This window comes from Embiotoca jacksoni, unplaced genomic scaffold (genome assembly GCF_022577435.1).
Source record: "Embiotoca jacksoni isolate LCO1_2020_lvr unplaced genomic scaffold, fEmbJac1.0.p SCAF_5, whole genome shotgun sequence".
In the NCBI taxonomy this organism is placed as follows: domain Eukaryota; kingdom Metazoa; phylum Chordata; class Actinopteri; family Embiotocidae; genus Embiotoca; species Embiotoca jacksoni.
In genome coordinates, this window is record NW_027185403.1 from 16,572,865 (window position 1) to 16,589,879 (window position 17,015).

Consider the following 17,015-nt stretch of genomic DNA (forward strand, 5'->3'; position numbering starts at 1 on the left):
CACTTTCCCTTAAATAATCTTTGTTGTGTTTTGTGACAGAATCGATCTTGGTACCTTCAAGGTGCTGCGGAGGGCTCGAACCCGGTGCAGCCTGTCGTTGAGCAGGGGGTCCCTTGCTCTTTGGGTGAAACAGCGTCGAAGGTCCTGCCTGCTGCAGGGTCTCGGGTCTCCCAGGGCCGTCACGTTGGCCTGCTCCAGGGCCCGATACAGCTGCTCTAGCCCGTCCAGGGGCTCGGGCTCCCGGCCCTCTGACACCCGCCGCTCCCTTCCCTCCGACACCCTCCTCTCTCTGCTCTCCACTCTCAACTCCCGCAGGTCTGGGGCAGGCATGAGTCAAACAGAGAGAATCAGACTGATGACGTACTGGGATGGTGTATTTAACAGTAAAAGAGCAGAAGTAGCATTTGCAGAGAGCAAATTAAAATGAGCAAATTAAAGCCTTTTTCCAAAATGTCAGTATTTGAGTTTTTAGTGTTAAATACAAGTAATTAAGAACAAGGAAGTAAGAACTTGTTGAATTCACAAATTTATCTAAATTCTTTCTAAATTCTGTGCTTTGTTGGAGCCGGTTGCCTCTAATGATCCTTCCAAATGCATCAGGTACTGTATGTGTGGACATTTTCTGATGGGACTTTTTAAAGATGCTTTCAGGTTCCCCTTCTTTGAGCTTCCTACTGTATTTTTTGATGTATTTGGCTGTATTTCCTTCTTAGGTAGACTTGTTGATGATGTTTCTCACCCTTTAACCTGACAAACATCCAACTTAAAAGGAAACGTTGTTTATCTAATACACTTGGATTCAGCATGCAGGCATCTCTTTTTCCACTTGTACCACGTACCTTTGCTTACAATGCCACAGAAATACCTTCTTTTGATTTCCAATTTCTTGCAACAGAACCCTTGTTCTTTTTAATCGTGTATGACGATTTTGTGAATGACATTTACAGCAAATTTGTGTTAGTAAAGAAAGTTTTTTAATTCTGACTTGGCTCACTGGTGCAAAGAAAACTTACATAGAACAGTAAGAAGAGTTTTGACAAAGAGAAAGAAGAGGGAAATGTTCTTACATTAGACATTAGTCACCTGGTTGAACAATGTGCCCAATTAATGGTCTCTAAACCTTTTGTTTTGTGTCCCCTTAATACAAATAAAATGTGTACTTGCACTCTACAGTCACAGGGATTGTGTCTGTTGAAGATTTTGTGTTGCGTGGTTTCATTTTTTTGATAATTCTCTCTTTCCCTGGTAATCATCTTGTGACATCTTATATTTACCCCAGGGTGAGAACTACTTAAAGCAATTGTGGAATTCAAGTACATTTCCAAGTAATGTACTTGGGTAGAGTTTTTAGACACTATTTATAACAGCTATAGTAACTAGTTATTTTCAAGATGTTTTGTGAGCGGATATCTTTATTTCTTCATCATTTGTGGTCTCACAGATCTCATAAAATAAATAACCTAAATATTATTTTAAAAGTAAACATTTTCCCCTTTAGATAATTTTTTTTATATAAAAAAAGAAATATATATATATATATATATATATATATATATATATATATATATATATATATATATAGAGAGAGAGAGAGAGAGAGAGAGAGAGAGAGAGAGAGAGAGAGAGCATATGAAAATGTACTGTATTTAACAAGGGTTTCCAGTTTGGGCCTCTGACACCCCAAACAGAAGTCAGTTGTCTGTAATGAACTATTAAAATGTCATCACTTTAAAATGAAGTTTAAGAGCAACTCTCATAAACACACACACACCAAACATGAAGCATTAAGCTGCCAAATTATGTTTACTGTGTTTCTTTGAGCTGTTTAGAGGGCAGGAGGATCCACAGGAACCAACACGTTAGAGTTAAGAGTTTACAGACAGAACAACATGATGAGCTTATAAAATGTAATCAATTATTATAGATTAAACTGCATACAAATATATCAAATCATTCAAATTTGCTCCACGTTAACAGTAAAGTAGGACTGTCGTGCTCAAACGTTAGTGATAATAATCCAATTTACAATATTTAAACACTCATACCGGTCTATGTTTTGCATCAGTACTTTAACTACTGAAACTAATAATGCAGTACTTTTCCTTGTAAGTATTTTTACAGTGTGGCATTGTTGCTTTTACTTGAGTAAATGATCTGAATATTTGCTCCTGCTTAAATGATACAGCAAACATTTAGTCTTGCATGATCCAGACAGTGAGTTCTGATCTTACCCTCTTCACCCTCGAGAATGTCTGCTGCCTGCCCCTCTGCCTCCTCGTCTTCACTCCTCTCCTCCATATGAGCTGACGTGTGTAACAGTTTTCCTGGCATCGGGTCCCTGTTCCTGGGCAGACTCTGGCTGCGCTGCTTGTGGGAGCGTCGGTGTGTGTGGCTGTGTGTGTGTGGGCCCCGCTCCAGGGGGAAGGGCCCGTCCCGTTCCCTGTCCCTCTCTGCAGCGTGGTGTCTCCGTACGGGCAGAGTGGCCTGCCTGCGTCTCTCCGGGGACATGCCCTGTCTGCCCAGACCTCCGTAGAACCCCATTTCTCCGGCCATGCTCCCCATCAGGCCGCCGTACTCGTTCTCCCCCGGCGCTGTCTGGAGGAAGTGCAGCCCCGCGCTGGTCAGAGGGGTCTCGATGAGGTCCTGCCAGGAGCGGCGCTCACGATGGGAGGAGCGGCAGCCGGACGAGTGGGTACTGGTGCTGCCTGTGCCCGTGCCCATGCCCATGCCATCTCCGCGCTGGTCCTCGGCCGAGGAGTGGGAGTGTGTGGACTCACTGGAGAAATGTCGACCGTGCTTGGGCTCCGGGAAGGGGCTAGAAGAATTAACCTGGAGAGGGAGAGGGGAGGTGGAAGAGACCATCTGTGGAGGAATGGGGGAGGTGGAGGCACTTATTGGAGGGAGAGGGGACGGAGTGGAGCGCATGAGGCTCATGGAGCTCACTGAGCGGGGCAACTGGTCATAACTGTGGAGGAAGTTTGCCTGAGTGGGCCGAGGGTAAGTGAGTGTGAGCAGGGAAAGTCGACAGGACAGTGAGCACAGATACAAGGAAAAAGTGACGCGCAAAACAAGGAGAAGTAGGAGATGTACAAGGATGGAGAGAGGACAGGAGAGGAGAGAAGGACAGGGAGGTGTGAAGGGCAGAAAGAGAGCAAAAGATGAGAGCAAAAAAGCAATGAGATGGCAGAGGAGTAACTGCAGGAATGACTGACATGACTGCTGTATGGCTCATCTAAGATCATCATTATGGTACCACTGGATTTAAATGTCTGAATATCTTTGGAGTAAAAAAGCAGAGATGTAATGAGCTCTGTCAAATGTCGCCACCGTGAGGCCGGACTGCGTTACAGGTTCTGGCAGCAGAACACAGAGAAGTGATGGTCTTGGCTGCTTACAGAACCAGATAGTCTCACACTCTGATGTTTTATTAATGCTGAGAGCTCCGGTCTATGCAGCACTGAAAACTGTGGGGCTTTTAAGAATAAAATATTCTATCAGAATGAAACACTGCAAAGAAAATGTTGAGTGTGCATGTAAGTGTTTGTGTTACTTACTGATGGTGTGCGATGGTAAGTATCACAGAGGGATGAGGGTCCCTCCTGTTTGAGTGTCATTGAGCCATCGACCTCGTCCTGATCACTCTCACTCCAGTAGTCTGTTAGGAAGATAGATTGAGACACACACACACTGTCAGCAACTCATGCACAAAAAGACTGACTTCCAAGTCAAACCAGTTCGTCTCACCTTCATCAGGGCGTGGCACCTTATCATCCGGTGTGTAGCCAATAGCAGCGAGCCCCAGCCGGTTCATCCACCTATAGGAAACAAGGGAAGTTAAAGTTAAAGTAGGCGTCAAAGGATGGATGATAAAAAAAAAATTTTAAAAAAAGGAAGAGGAGGAGGAAGGATGGGTTATACTGGGTAAATGGTAGGTGATGAATAAAAAACTTTGACACTAAATAATTCAAGTGGTGTCTCTTAACAGTTGATATCTGTCTAACTGACGCCATCCCCCTGATGAGGAGAGAAAAGCTTTGAGATAATTAGAGAGATGGATGCAGAAAGAGAGAAATGACAATCCTTAGTCCCATTCTCTCTGAACAGCGAGTCTCTGATGACGTTCTTTTTTCTGCTCTGCATTCATGCTTCCTTCTGTCTGTCTCCGCTGCCGATCCCAGCTCGTCCCGTGTCCCTCCGCAGACACCTAATAATAAGGTCGCTACTAAGAATAGAGGCCCCGTCTTCGCACGAGGAACAGGAAACTCATCATAATACTGTAGGAGGTACCTCCAGGAAGTCATAATTGCATTATAATATTTTCTTGTTGAAAAAAAAATTACATGAAAAGACCCAAACCAACAATTAATTAATCCTAGAGACAAGTATTGCTGTGTAATCAAAGCCTGACGTGACGTATGCCTCTGAGTTGGGAGCTCCATTGTTGCTGAAAAGCTATTAACATCATCATGAGTCACATTGTTGCACTAGCTGACATGTTTCTTGTGAAAGACATATTTTTTGGTGTCCTGGTGCCAGAACTACTCAGTAACATACAGTACTGAATGTGTATTAATCCCCAGCTGAAAATTGTTTCTGACAATTTCATAATTTTCTACTGTTTGAGTAACGCTTGCAAAAAAAACTATAGAGCTGAATTTAGCTGATTTAAAAGAAAAAGGAACAACATTTTTGTGAGCTATTTAAACAATTTCAGTGGGAAAAATTTGCTTCGGGATAAGTGTCCCAAACAGTCAGGAATAACTGAGAAATGGATTAAAACCATGTTAATTGTGTTGACAAAAAGGAAAAGTAGAGAATCCCGCCAGTTTCATCTTTGTCAGTCTTGAGTGCTGGTTTGGTCATTGTCTTGAATTCAATTCAATTGAGATCTGATTCAACCGACCTGATCGTTATCAGACTATTGAATAGGTGGTTATCATCATTATCTGTCCCTAATATACGAGTTAGTCGGGGCCGACTGCACCTACTTGTGGCCTCTAGTGGCTGTAGTCGTTATCACGGGAGAAAAGCAGGAAGAGTCACTGCGTTCCAGTATTCATACTACCAAACTATTTAGTATGCCAGAAAAAGATTTAGTATGTCCAAATACTTAGAAGAAGAAGAAGAAGAAGAAGAAGAAGAAGAAGAAGAAGAAGAAGAAGAAGAAGAAGAAGAAGACTTCAAATGTTGTGCTATGGATCACGACGGATATGACCAGTGTCAAAGTTCAAGGCCTATTTTTATGATGAAGTAATATCTCTCAATTGTATACATGATACATGCAACAGTACATACTTGTTATTGGTAGCTGCAGTATGTACTAAAAGTAAAAATGTAGTTTTACTGTTAGTGCTCCATCAAGCTGAGATAATAAAATACCAACACCCACCTTTACTCACATGATTCCCATGAAAATGTGTGCAGTAACACTTTCACACATAAACCTCCATACGCAGTATGGAAGGCAAATATAGCTGGTTAATTACTCTCCACCAATTATCTCCCCATGTCATTGAGGAAAGGTGTGGATAATTAGAGCTCATCAGATGTGTTATCCCCTGAAAATATCACTACAATCTCCCTCTCACACAAGTGCACACGTGACACACACACACGCACGCACGCACGCACGCACACACACACACACACAAACACATCGAGTTCTACATCTAACAAGAGGGCCAGCTTCATGCCTTATTCATGCACAGTGATGTGTTGGTGGGCTGTTGCTTTGTGTAAACTTGATTTACTCAGTTAAAATATTCATGAAAGGAGACGTGACGTCCCCACGCTATGACTATTGTCTACATTAGGACACAGACACACACTCAGAGACTCACACAGACACACAATTGTTGTCACTCACCTGTTCATTTCCTCCAGACAATCTGTGGCGAAGAAGAAGCTCTTGATTTTGGGATGACAGGCTTTGAAGGCACTGCAGGCGGTCAAGGAGAAGAAGACTGATTAGCGGGTTTTGCGTATGCACGGTTGCCTCATGTGCGTTCACGTTGTGTGGGTGAGCGCAAATGTGCTTGATTAGTAATTTTGGGCGACATGTGAGGGACACTCACAATTTCCGTCTGCACTCTATGGCTCGGTCTATTCTGAACTCAGGGAGGCTGATGAAGCCCTCAGCCTTCTCATCCTTCAGGCAGACAGATGGAGAGTGGTGGTACATCATCAACATAGAACAAAATGTCATGCATACTGATATACCAATTTTATTCAGACAGTAATACACTAGTCAAGCATATGAAAACAGCACATGCTGTTTACATTGGCTTGGGATAAAGATAGATGAGCTATGACTATCTCAGCAAGAAAATTGATATTTACAGTCAGTTTTGGGGTCTAGGTCAGTTTTCTTTCTTTAAAATAGTGCAAATATTCTAATAATTTATTGATCCAAACACAAAAACAACATCTGAAAGTCTCACAGGGAGTTGTATCTTTCTATGAGGTAAAAGTACTCTGAATGGAACAAACTGATCTACTTGTATGAACCACAGCTGCAACAGTTAGTTGATTAATTCGTGATAATAAATTAATTGTCACCATTCCAGGCAATTTTCAACAAGTGCATCCCTAAAGGGCCCACTCCACGGACCCCCAGCTGACAGGCCCCAGTCAGTTGTTCTTTGTCTGTTAGCGTCCCATTTAGGCTAATAGACGTACAAATAATAATGTAGTTAAGTCCAGTGATTACATGATTTTAAGTTTGCATTTTATGGACTACATACACACCAAGAATTACTGGGGAGCCACATGTAGAAGTTTTGCCCTCTTGATAAAAATGTGGGTTCGAGGCTATGACTTGAAGAGTGAAAGTTCCTTGTAAATAATGTAAAATATGATCAGCGATCATTTACATTTATGTTTAAGCAGCCCACAACCTGGATTTATTTGTAATGATGTATTCAAACTGGAATTTGATAGGCTAATGATTATTTGGCTGAATATCAGATTATGATATTCACATGAGATCAGACTGGCAATTAATCACCATGCACTTTATTACACGCTACGAGATAGTGTTTTTACTGCTGTATTAACTTGCATACCCTGAAATTCCTCTATGCTGTTTGGCCTTTTTAATCTGCCACACCAAGATTTCCATTGACCTAATCTGGTCCCCTTACCCAACTAAATATGTTCTGCTGGCATGTCAGATTTTCAGTGAAAGTTAATGGATCACAAATGTGAGAATGATCTTTTATTATAGTAAACGGAACAGTTCTGTGCTCTTTTCTTACGCTCTATAAGACCAAAATTTAATTGATTAATCAAGAAAATTACATTTTTAGGGTTTTAATTAACACAAATCTATAATCACTAAGGTGACAGCAAAAATACATGTGGTACATCAATGTTATATAAAAATAGATTTTTAAGAGTATTGAAAATGAACATTGATTGTGTTACAATTATATAAAATAGTAATAATATTAGTAGTGTTAATCCGTATTTTACTTTTATAAATGTAGAGGAAGTTCTGAGAAAGAAACTAAAAAACAATAACATCAGTGAGGTTATTTTTGTCAGACAGCTGAACCATTTTAAAGCCTTTAAAGACCGTATTTAGCTGTTTTTACATACTGGTACATTCCGTAACAAGTGGACTGACCTTTATGGGTTAAATTGGTGGTTTGCCCCTTTAATTTCTTAAATGTTTTTTGGTTGGAGATGTGATATCTAATTGTTATAGGCTAATTTCAGCAATTAATGGTGTTAAAAAAAAGTCCAAAACACAAAACTGAATGGAAACGCCTGGGGAAAAGTCGCAAAGTTTGACTTGTGAAAACTAGAACAGTGTGACTCTGACAATAAGCTTCAGAACAAAATGATATTTGAACGTGATGCCTTACATTTTGGTTGGTGTACCAGTAGAGGCAGGACTCTTTGAGGATGAACCAATACTTCCTCCATTTTTGAGTGAAGTAGCCTTTAGCATCCTTCTTCTTCCACAACCAGCCCTCACAATCCCCGTGGCCCAGGTCCTTACAGGAGATTCTCCTTCGACTGGCACTGGTAAGGGAACCTAAAGAGGATGATGAGGAAGAACCATGTTGATGCTCAAAGTGGTTTTCAAAGCTATTGAACTGAATAAAGAAGACTAGCCGCTAATTGTGTGTACATGTATTTAGTGGTTACAGTTGCAAACATGCTAAATCCAAATGTCTGTTCCCTTTTTAAGTCTTCAGGAGCTGAGAGTTGGACTGGCATCCCGTAAAATCAGCAAGCAATGTGAACTTTTGCATCTCTCCAAATGGAAAGATTTTTAGCACATCTGCAATGCTGAATAATATTCAGAGCACATTACATCAGCGACAGTGACAAATTAGGATCATCCAAAAATAAAGTTAAACAATCAGTTACAGTGAGTTTAATGGAGGAAAAGACAGTGATGGTACATTTGAGAAAAACACATTGAGTGCAGCAGAATGCTCCTGTTTTTTTTTCTGTTTATCTATTTTCATCAAGTACGACACATCTGAAATTTCCAAATATATGAAAGAGGTATTATATCAGGGCTGATGTCCCTTTGATATAATTTCAAGCCCTGTCGTCCTGTTACCGTGACACACCACAGTTAACATCCATCAAGTTTGGAGCTCAGACATTCAGACGGAGACACTTTTTCAGGGTTTAAACACTTGATCCTCTCTGGGACCACGTATGCCAACATATAACAGTACGGCAGTCTGTGAAATCCTACACAGTAAGATAAAAAGAGAAAATGCAGAAGTGCCTACCTTTACTTCTCTTTTTGGTTTTTGTTCTTAGAGAGGTGTAATGGAAAGACTAGAGAGGGGAGAGAAGAAAGATGTTAACACAGGAAAAAAGAGTCAAGCAAAGTTTCTGGGTAGATGTTGAGGAATCTCCCACACAGAGAAGCAGCCAGTTCACTCTGTGGGTTTAGCTTTTTTATTTATTTTTTATTTTTATTTCATTAGGCATGCAGCAGAGAGGATTACAGGCACAGGAGGGATCACAATGTAAAACCGCTAGAGACGGGAAGTGACCTCCAACCTGTGATGGAGAACTGAAGCCACAGGGAAGTCAGACTGCTGTGAGTTACATCACCTTTTAAAATCATGGAAATACATCAACAATATTGAATTTAGGGGCTTAAATATCCATCAAACTATATTGAAAGGTGTTTCTGATGGAGATATTTTACTGTTACACTTCTGTGTTGATTGTTGTTCATGTCTTTCACTCGATCAGAAACTCTGTTAACTCTGCTACAGCAATATCTAAAGACAACTAACATGAGCTACAAGTCATACCAGACCACATTAGGCTGTATTACACCTGAGTATTGTGGGTGCCTTTCATTCATTACAAATAAAATGTTTCATTTGTAAAACGTTGAGTGGTTTATTTCTTCTTTCAAAAGTTCAATGGTCTCATTTTAAAACCTGTTTTTGTGTTATGTTAGCATAACTGCACATCAATAAATGCACCTCAAAGACGCCAGCGTGTGTAAACCTCATGACTGCAGGTGCCACCATTAACACTAATGTAGCTGAATAAGCCTGCCGGATACTTATTTAGGTAACAATGCCAAATAAATGTGTGTTTAAAGAGATGACTCGCTTTATGCTACAACACATAGTGCTTTAGAAAAAAAGGCTAATGACTAAGACAGACTCCTGTGTCACAGTAACCTAAATATGGAAACCAATTTACCTCATCCAACTGTTATCTTTTATTTAATTACTGCAGTCGTGAATGAATTTAATCTCAGGAATCTCTCCTGTTCCTCTCTGGCTCTACGTATATATACACGTATATTCAGCTATTATTTAGACACAATTGATCTCAATGTAACCAGGGGATGCGGTTGCTAGGAGACTGTTGATGTAACTGAAGGCTATGGAGCTTCATTAAAATGAGGCTGGAGTCTGAATTAATACGTACCGGAAAGACAGCAGTGTTTCAAAATAGTATCCGAACTGGTGTGCATAGAATTATAAAACATCTGCAGAAATAACGTGGTCTTCCCTACCTTCCTCATGGAGGCCGCTCCTGAGCTTCCTGAGCCCGAGTATCTGCAGAAGGACACACAGGATTGGATGTGACCACAAACGAATCTCACGACTCATTCAATCAATCTCATGCATGTGGCCAAACAAGCCACCAACAACCACAAACTCACCTGTCTGTTGTGTCTGCTCGCAGTGTGTCCGCCCCACGCTGATAGACAGAGAAGAAAGACTTCATTAGTTCACTTTTAAAAAAATCCTCCATACCTCCACACGCACTTTTTCTGTACACGTTTCTTGGTAATTGTCATATCCTGTCCTGTTTTGGCCGGTGCTGTGTGCAGTAGGCTATACGTTTCTGTTGAATACTTATTATCATATGTACATACAACTCGTAGGAAACTAATGCAGGGGGAATGTATTTGAAACTCAATACAATAATTTTTCAATTTTGTAATTTGAAACATTTCACACCCGTGTTATTTGATCTGAGAAGTAAAGTCATGTTACAGTTTATACAGTAACTGTCCCTGTAACACTGGACACTTCAAAAAAGTTTTAGCAACATGACATGAAGGTTATGTCTCTATCTCTCCTCCTACACATTAGATCAATGACTTACTACCACGACAGCTATCAATAATGATAGTAACACGTTTTAAATTCATTTAAAATTAATAATACATTTACTACACACTCAAAGTTGCTTCACATGACAAATTAGACTGAAAAACCAAACCACAATTCAACAGCAAATAAAATCTGTCTAGTACAAACGCTAGACTGTATAAAATCAAGGTCAAAGAAAAAAAAGGCTGTTTCAGCTGATGGCAGTTAGCTGTGGTGTACGACCTGCGTATGTATTTACTGTTATGTTCTGTGTTGTCTTAATGTCCTCGGGACTTCTGCTGTTGCAGGTATTTTATCGATTCCGTCAGCAGAGTATTTCTGGCTGATTACAAGCTTGATTTTGTGAAGAGCATGATTTAGTCAGGTCTGGTGCTCCAAGAATTGTGCACCAAGTTAAGGCATTTGTGAACCACTAATATAATCCTCTCTGTACAGTTCACTGAATTTGGTTGGGATACCCTTTCACTTTGCATTTTGGGTTTACAAAAAAAAAAATTCTCTTCAACTGTGAATATAAAATAACTCTTTTTAGATCAACAAAATGGACTCCATGAGAACAGGTCCCGGCGCTCAAGGGATCACTAAGCCAAAGTGTGAAGAGATCATTAGGAGCATTTCTTGTTGACGTGCGACGGGCCTCAGTCAGTGCGTCCAGGGAACCGTTATCTCATAATCCATCAATGACTTCAGCACATTTTGCAACCAGGTATAATGTTGAACGTTCCTTTGCAACAACTACAAGCTTCATATTTTGCATGGTTTTAGACCACTTTAAGTGAGTTATGTCCTGCACTGTGATAAAATGTGTCGATGCCATAAGAAGTCGTGAAACTTGATGCCCACGGGTGAGTTTGTGTGACATTTTGTTTGCCAGAACATAGTTGTTTTTGTATTGATGGAAAAGAGTCATACAGAGAAAATGAGAGAAGAAACAAGCAGGTCGTTAAGGTTAGCATATGCTTGTTAGTGCAGGATAGTATACTTCATGTGCCACCGAATAGATATGAGTCACCACCATGAGAAACACGCTGCTGAGAGGGTTAGAGAGGGCTGGTATGAGCTAAGCTGTTAGCGCGACGTGTACGTGTGTGTTTGCGTGCACTGTGTTTTAAGCACAGTCTGTCAGTCGCGCTTGTAATTGGTCTAGTTGATGCTGAGTCATACACCTACTCACAGGGATACGCTTTTCTGTGTGTATGTGTGCGTGCGCGTCCAGGTGTATGTGTTTGTTCAGAATAAACTCCTATTTAGACTCAGGCGTGTCTGAGGAGATGGGGATATTAGGATGGGTTAGGATGAGTCGTGAGATGGCTACCCTGCATACAAATGTACTCCTGTGTGCTTGTGTGCATTTTTGTATGCCCGTGTGTGTGTGTGTGTGTGTGTGTGTGTGTGTGTGTGTGTGTGTGTGTGTGTGTGTGTGTGTGTGTGTGTGTGTGTGTGTGTGTGTGTGTGTGTGTGTGTGTGTATGTGCGCCGTGTGCATGAGTGAAAAAATAAAAGCACAGATGGGCGTGCCTCAGTGTCACTGTCCTTCTCATCATCCGTGATGCTGGCAACCATGCAATAACACTTATCATCCTCTCGCTCCTTTGTCTCCTCTACCTGACACACACACACACACACACACACACACACACACACACACACACACACACACACACACACACACACACACACATAACCAATGTGTGTGAATCTGTGAACATTATGACCTATCCTACAACCACAAACAGTTCCCTTCTTAGAGGACTAAATGTCTCCTGTGAACACAGTTTGCTCAAATAAAAAAATGTGTATATGAAACAACATACTAAATTAATTTTGTCTCCAACACTGACAATAAGAAATAAATAATCATCACTTTAACTCTTTTGATCAGTTCTATGACAAAAGTCAGCGTCATTCACAAGTAATATTATGCCTGAAGACTTGTCATTGACATATTTATGTGGGTCTACTGTTAACAGTTTGTATTGTAGGTTTTTCTTTTATCATTTTCTTTTCTTTTGCTTCTATTCTGAACTTCCTTTCCATTTTTCTGCTAAATCTGATGTTGTTTGATGCACAACATCCTTCTTATTGAATCATCAATTAAAGTAAGCACAGTGTTAAACCAGAAGTTAGCCAGCTTGGCCTGCAGAAGTCTGCCCATAGAGTATGCCCAGTTGGCATTCATCTGGTCAATGCGGGAATGTCTCACCAGACACCAGAGTTAAAAACTGCGTATGTGAAATACAGAGATTGACCTGGAGGTAAAAGGTTTAATTAGCATTGTGTGAAGTCATTTGGCAGAAGCTTGAATGTAATGGACATACAATTGTACTTGTATGTAAAAATGTTTAACTGTAATTTCAATTTTGGGGAAGGGTATGATAGTTTGAAACAAAAGTTACTGAAACAAAGCCAATATAATTATTGGGAACTATTTGAACCCGTGTAATAATACCCATATGCTGCAATAGTGACTATTTGCATGTATGTGGGATAGAAGCTACAGTGCCCATGTTTGTAGTAAAATAGGTACGTGTCACATTATGATACAGTGTTGCTAATTCACGTGTCTTGTTTTGTTTTGATTTGTTTTTCATTTTTGGACATAAATTAATGTATAAACCATAAGAAGTTTTGGCTCCACAAGCAACATTTGATCCTTTGATCACTTCATTGTTGGTCTTCTTATGGTTTTCCAACAATAAAAGATTAAGATAAAAAAAAAAAAAAAAAAAAAAAAGTACTTTCAGTATACCATATACAGACGGGGTAAAAATCTAACGACTGTACATACAGGCAAAGGTTCAGGTGGCTGGTCGAGGCGCAGGGTGGAGGACAGCATGGACGGGCTGATGGGAAAGCTGGGGCTGCTGGGGTTACGGCTCTTGCGCCGAGAGCGTCTGGTGGAATCCCGCCGGCTTTCTCTAACTGGACCTTCGGGTTCCTCCTCGATCACCAGGATCTTGTCGTCGCTAAGGTAACGCAGCAGGGAGTTGTCTGAATCTGTGGGGAAGAGGACGGGGGGGTGGGGGGACATGGACATTAGAGGATGGACAGGCTCAATCGAACGGATGACAGAGAAGGGAAAACCACAGAGGGCGCAGATAGCGTCTCTGAGTCAAGGGAGAACCCCGGCATAGACACAGATGAGGTTGAATGGCCTCTTACAGATAAAAATCCAACAGAAAAGGATAAAAGTGCCTCAGAGCTGTAGAATCTGATATGGATCCACAGCCGGGGACATACAGCTAATCTGTTTGCAGTGATTATGTTGATTTGGAAGGCACTACTGCTCAATCCTTTTGGTCACAGAAAGTTGTATTCTGCTTTAGCTCCAGATTGATAAAGCTTCTCCCCTAATTTGTTTATTATCCATACACTTAAATGTGAAAAAAAAAACAACTCAAAAGTGACTGAGAGAAAGAGTAGAAGAGGGAGAAAGGCAGACCCCCAACATTAATATTGTGCTTTAATGTTATTCATAGACTTTCTGATGGTAGAGTGGAGGATCCTCTGTTGAATACAGATCGACTGTCGCCGCAAAATGGTGAAGCTGGTTAGAATCGGTCACATAGAAATATCCTCATTTGCAGAGCAGCTGGATAAATGCAATTTCCTTGCATTTCTTTGTCACTCTGTCAGATACATACCTGTCCATATGTATCCTCACACAACCACACCACCATGGATAACCTGAAGATGAGCTGAAATGTGTTGAGCTGAGTATGGAGCAAAGCGCAGCACCAGCCCGACCCGTTAAGTATGTCAGGGATTGTGTTTTAGTATGTATACATTATGTGTTTGTGTGTGTGTACCTCGGCTCCCTCTCTTGCCCATGCTGGGTTCCTTGGCCTCGGCCATCCAGTTATATTCGGGAGGCATGGAAACGGGTCTGAGGTCACCTGGAAGCACCAATCAGCAATCAGAGAGTTGGCCGTGGGGGGAGGGGGTGGGGGTGAGGGGGGGGACCAAGGTGGGGTTGTCGCAGGGGGGAGGCGGTGACTGAGAGACAGCGTGGGAGACAACTGGAGGGGTGGACAGGTGAGGAGAAAGAGTGTGTGCAGGTCGTGGGGTAAGAGAGATTATCAAGGGACTGCAGGCGAGCGTCAAGTGTGGCCTTCAGAAATTCCACAATGGAAACACTGTGTCTGCGTCATCTACACTACAAATAGTCCCACGATGCAATAAACTGAATTTAATCACTTGAAAAATGTCTCCACAGTTGTCAATTATGACACAACATGATGGTAATAGGTATTCAAAATCTCCATTTTCTCCCTGCTATTGAGTGACCAATATAGCAGTTAGTATTGGGTTGATTTCAGACACAGCAGAAGTTAGCTGTTTGTCTGGGGAGGTTTCTTTGCTGTCGCCAATCAGCTGTGACTGACCGGCTATTTTTTAGCAATGCTAGTGGTGCTGTTTTATGAATAGCATTGTCGGATGTTAATTGGTGGGTTCACCATAGTTGTCAAAAATAAATATCTTATCCCCCTGGTTTTTCCCGACTTTGCCTTTAAAGATATTGAAAAAAAGTCAATACTTTTCACCATGGAGGAAGCAACCAAGTTAGCTCTTCAACTAATCTATCAACAGTTAGCTGACCATCACTGGTTGCAATATTATCTAACACTAACTTCAGCTGTTTGTTTTTTATTTCAAGTTTTCACTGGCAAGTATAACAAACATTTAAATGCTTATTTTTGCATCAAAAAGATGTTTGTTTCTAAAATAGCATCGTGTTTGAACTCGTCCTTTTTAATCATCACATTTTTCTACAGCCAGCATCCTGGACAAAGTTGGCGAAAGCCTTTTGCTGGGCAACAGAAGAACACATTAGAGATCTGAGGATAATTAAGTTTGCATGTATATTCATGAAGTGCGTATTATCATATTCTGAAAGGAGGATGGTTAGCTTTATTTAGCCTTGCTTAGAGGTGATGGAAAAGTCACCCTCCGATGCACTTGCATGGCCCTCGTCTTGCACGTCGTGGAGAAGTTCCTTGACAGCCTCCCAGGAAGGTACATTACAGGATGCTTTGGAAGCTGTCTGGGACAACAGTGGACACAGGTGGTGGGGCGGACAGGGAGCTGGACACAGTGTGTTTGGACTGATTGTTTGGCACGTGATCTTGTTTGTTTTTGGAAGGTGTGTATGCCAGAGAGAGACACACGAGGCAGCAGAGCCATGAAGCGAGTGATGAACAAACACATAAGGAGGAGGTCTGAGAAAACGGTAAAAAGAAAAGGTGAGAGAACATGCTGTTCTACTAAACAAACACGGGGCCAGAGCCAGTCCTGCTCCTTTCAAACCGCCTGGTCACACTCGCCATCTTACCATGGGTGGGGGTCTTGTCCCGCCGGCGCACCCCTGTGTTGCGGACCCTGTCATAATCAGGCCCCGGTGGTCCGTCTCCTTCCAGCAGGGAGAAGTACTGACCACTGTCCTGATCCAGGTAGTAGCTGACTGCCTCTGAACCCTTGGAGCCAGATTGAGAACTCACGCTGTAGCGGCTGATGTCGTCACATGACATCAGACCCATCTCCTCCCTGGGGAAGGCAGAGCTGTCATCAGCACTGTCGTCAGCACCGTCATCAGCAGGATCATAATAATCAATGTAATTTTCATCATCAAACATCTGTGTGTGTGTCTGACCTGGTGCTATAGAGCCCCGAGACAGGAGAGAGGATGTAGACGTCCTGCATGCTGGGGGCGTCCATTTTGGACATGCCCAAAGTTCCCCCGGGTGTAGGGGAGGTGCTGGTGGGGCTGGTGGGGACCGGCTGGAGTGAGAAAGCAGACAGAAAGAGGGAGAGAGTTCAAATTTCCAGACGGTGAGAGATCTCAACCTGCAGAAACTGAGCATTAGATCTTTTCCTGCCTCACAGAGAAACAAACAAGCCCCACAGTTTACGGTGTTACACAAGAGTGGAACCTTTTATTTGTGATATCTTCCTTGTACTGCAGCCGGCATTTGTTTTAACACTGAATCACAAACAAGAGAGGTATTTCCACAGCGCTGGCATGTTGTGTATGTTGTCTTCTTCTTGTTTTTTTTTATATACCTGTCTGACTCTGCAGCCTCTCCTACGTTCAATCGCTTCACTATCCTGTCATTTTGTCTCAAGCCTCACTCACGCGGGGCTCTCCATGTCTGTTCCCATGACAACCCCTCCTCTCCAATGCTCTTTCTCTCTTCTAACCCCTCCCTCCCTCCATCCCTCAGCTACAAGAGAAGGAGAGGACAGGAGAAAGATAGTGTGGCCTCCTACTTCGGCTTGACTCAAGGACACGTAAATTAATTTGTCATCAGGTCCTTTGTGAGGACAGGGCGCTTCTGATGTCATCGCAACACAGTCCAAATTTTAAATGAATTATATTTGCACACAGCTGGAGTGA

The 17,015-nt window shown here is 41.9% G+C and overlaps 1 protein-coding gene across 1 annotated transcript in view; it reads right to left on the reverse strand.

The window, feature by feature from the left end:
- LOC138211153 (connector enhancer of kinase suppressor of ras 2) overlaps positions 1-17,015 on the reverse strand; it is a 57,952-nt gene that overhangs the window by 3,246 nt on the left and 37,691 nt on the right. The window contains 14 exon segments of the mRNA XM_069170835.1: positions 55-317; positions 2,232-2,829; positions 3,555-3,655; positions 3,745-3,815; positions 5,867-5,938; positions 6,075-6,148; positions 7,869-8,041; positions 8,757-8,805; positions 10,016-10,058; positions 10,166-10,203; positions 13,410-13,618; positions 14,431-14,517; positions 15,954-16,165; positions 16,272-16,399. Coding sequence (XP_069026936.1) covers positions 55-317; positions 2,232-2,829; positions 3,555-3,655; positions 3,745-3,815; positions 5,867-5,938; positions 6,075-6,148; positions 7,869-8,041; positions 8,757-8,805; positions 10,016-10,058; positions 10,166-10,203; positions 13,410-13,618; positions 14,431-14,517; positions 15,954-16,165; positions 16,272-16,399 — 2,118 coding nt within the window.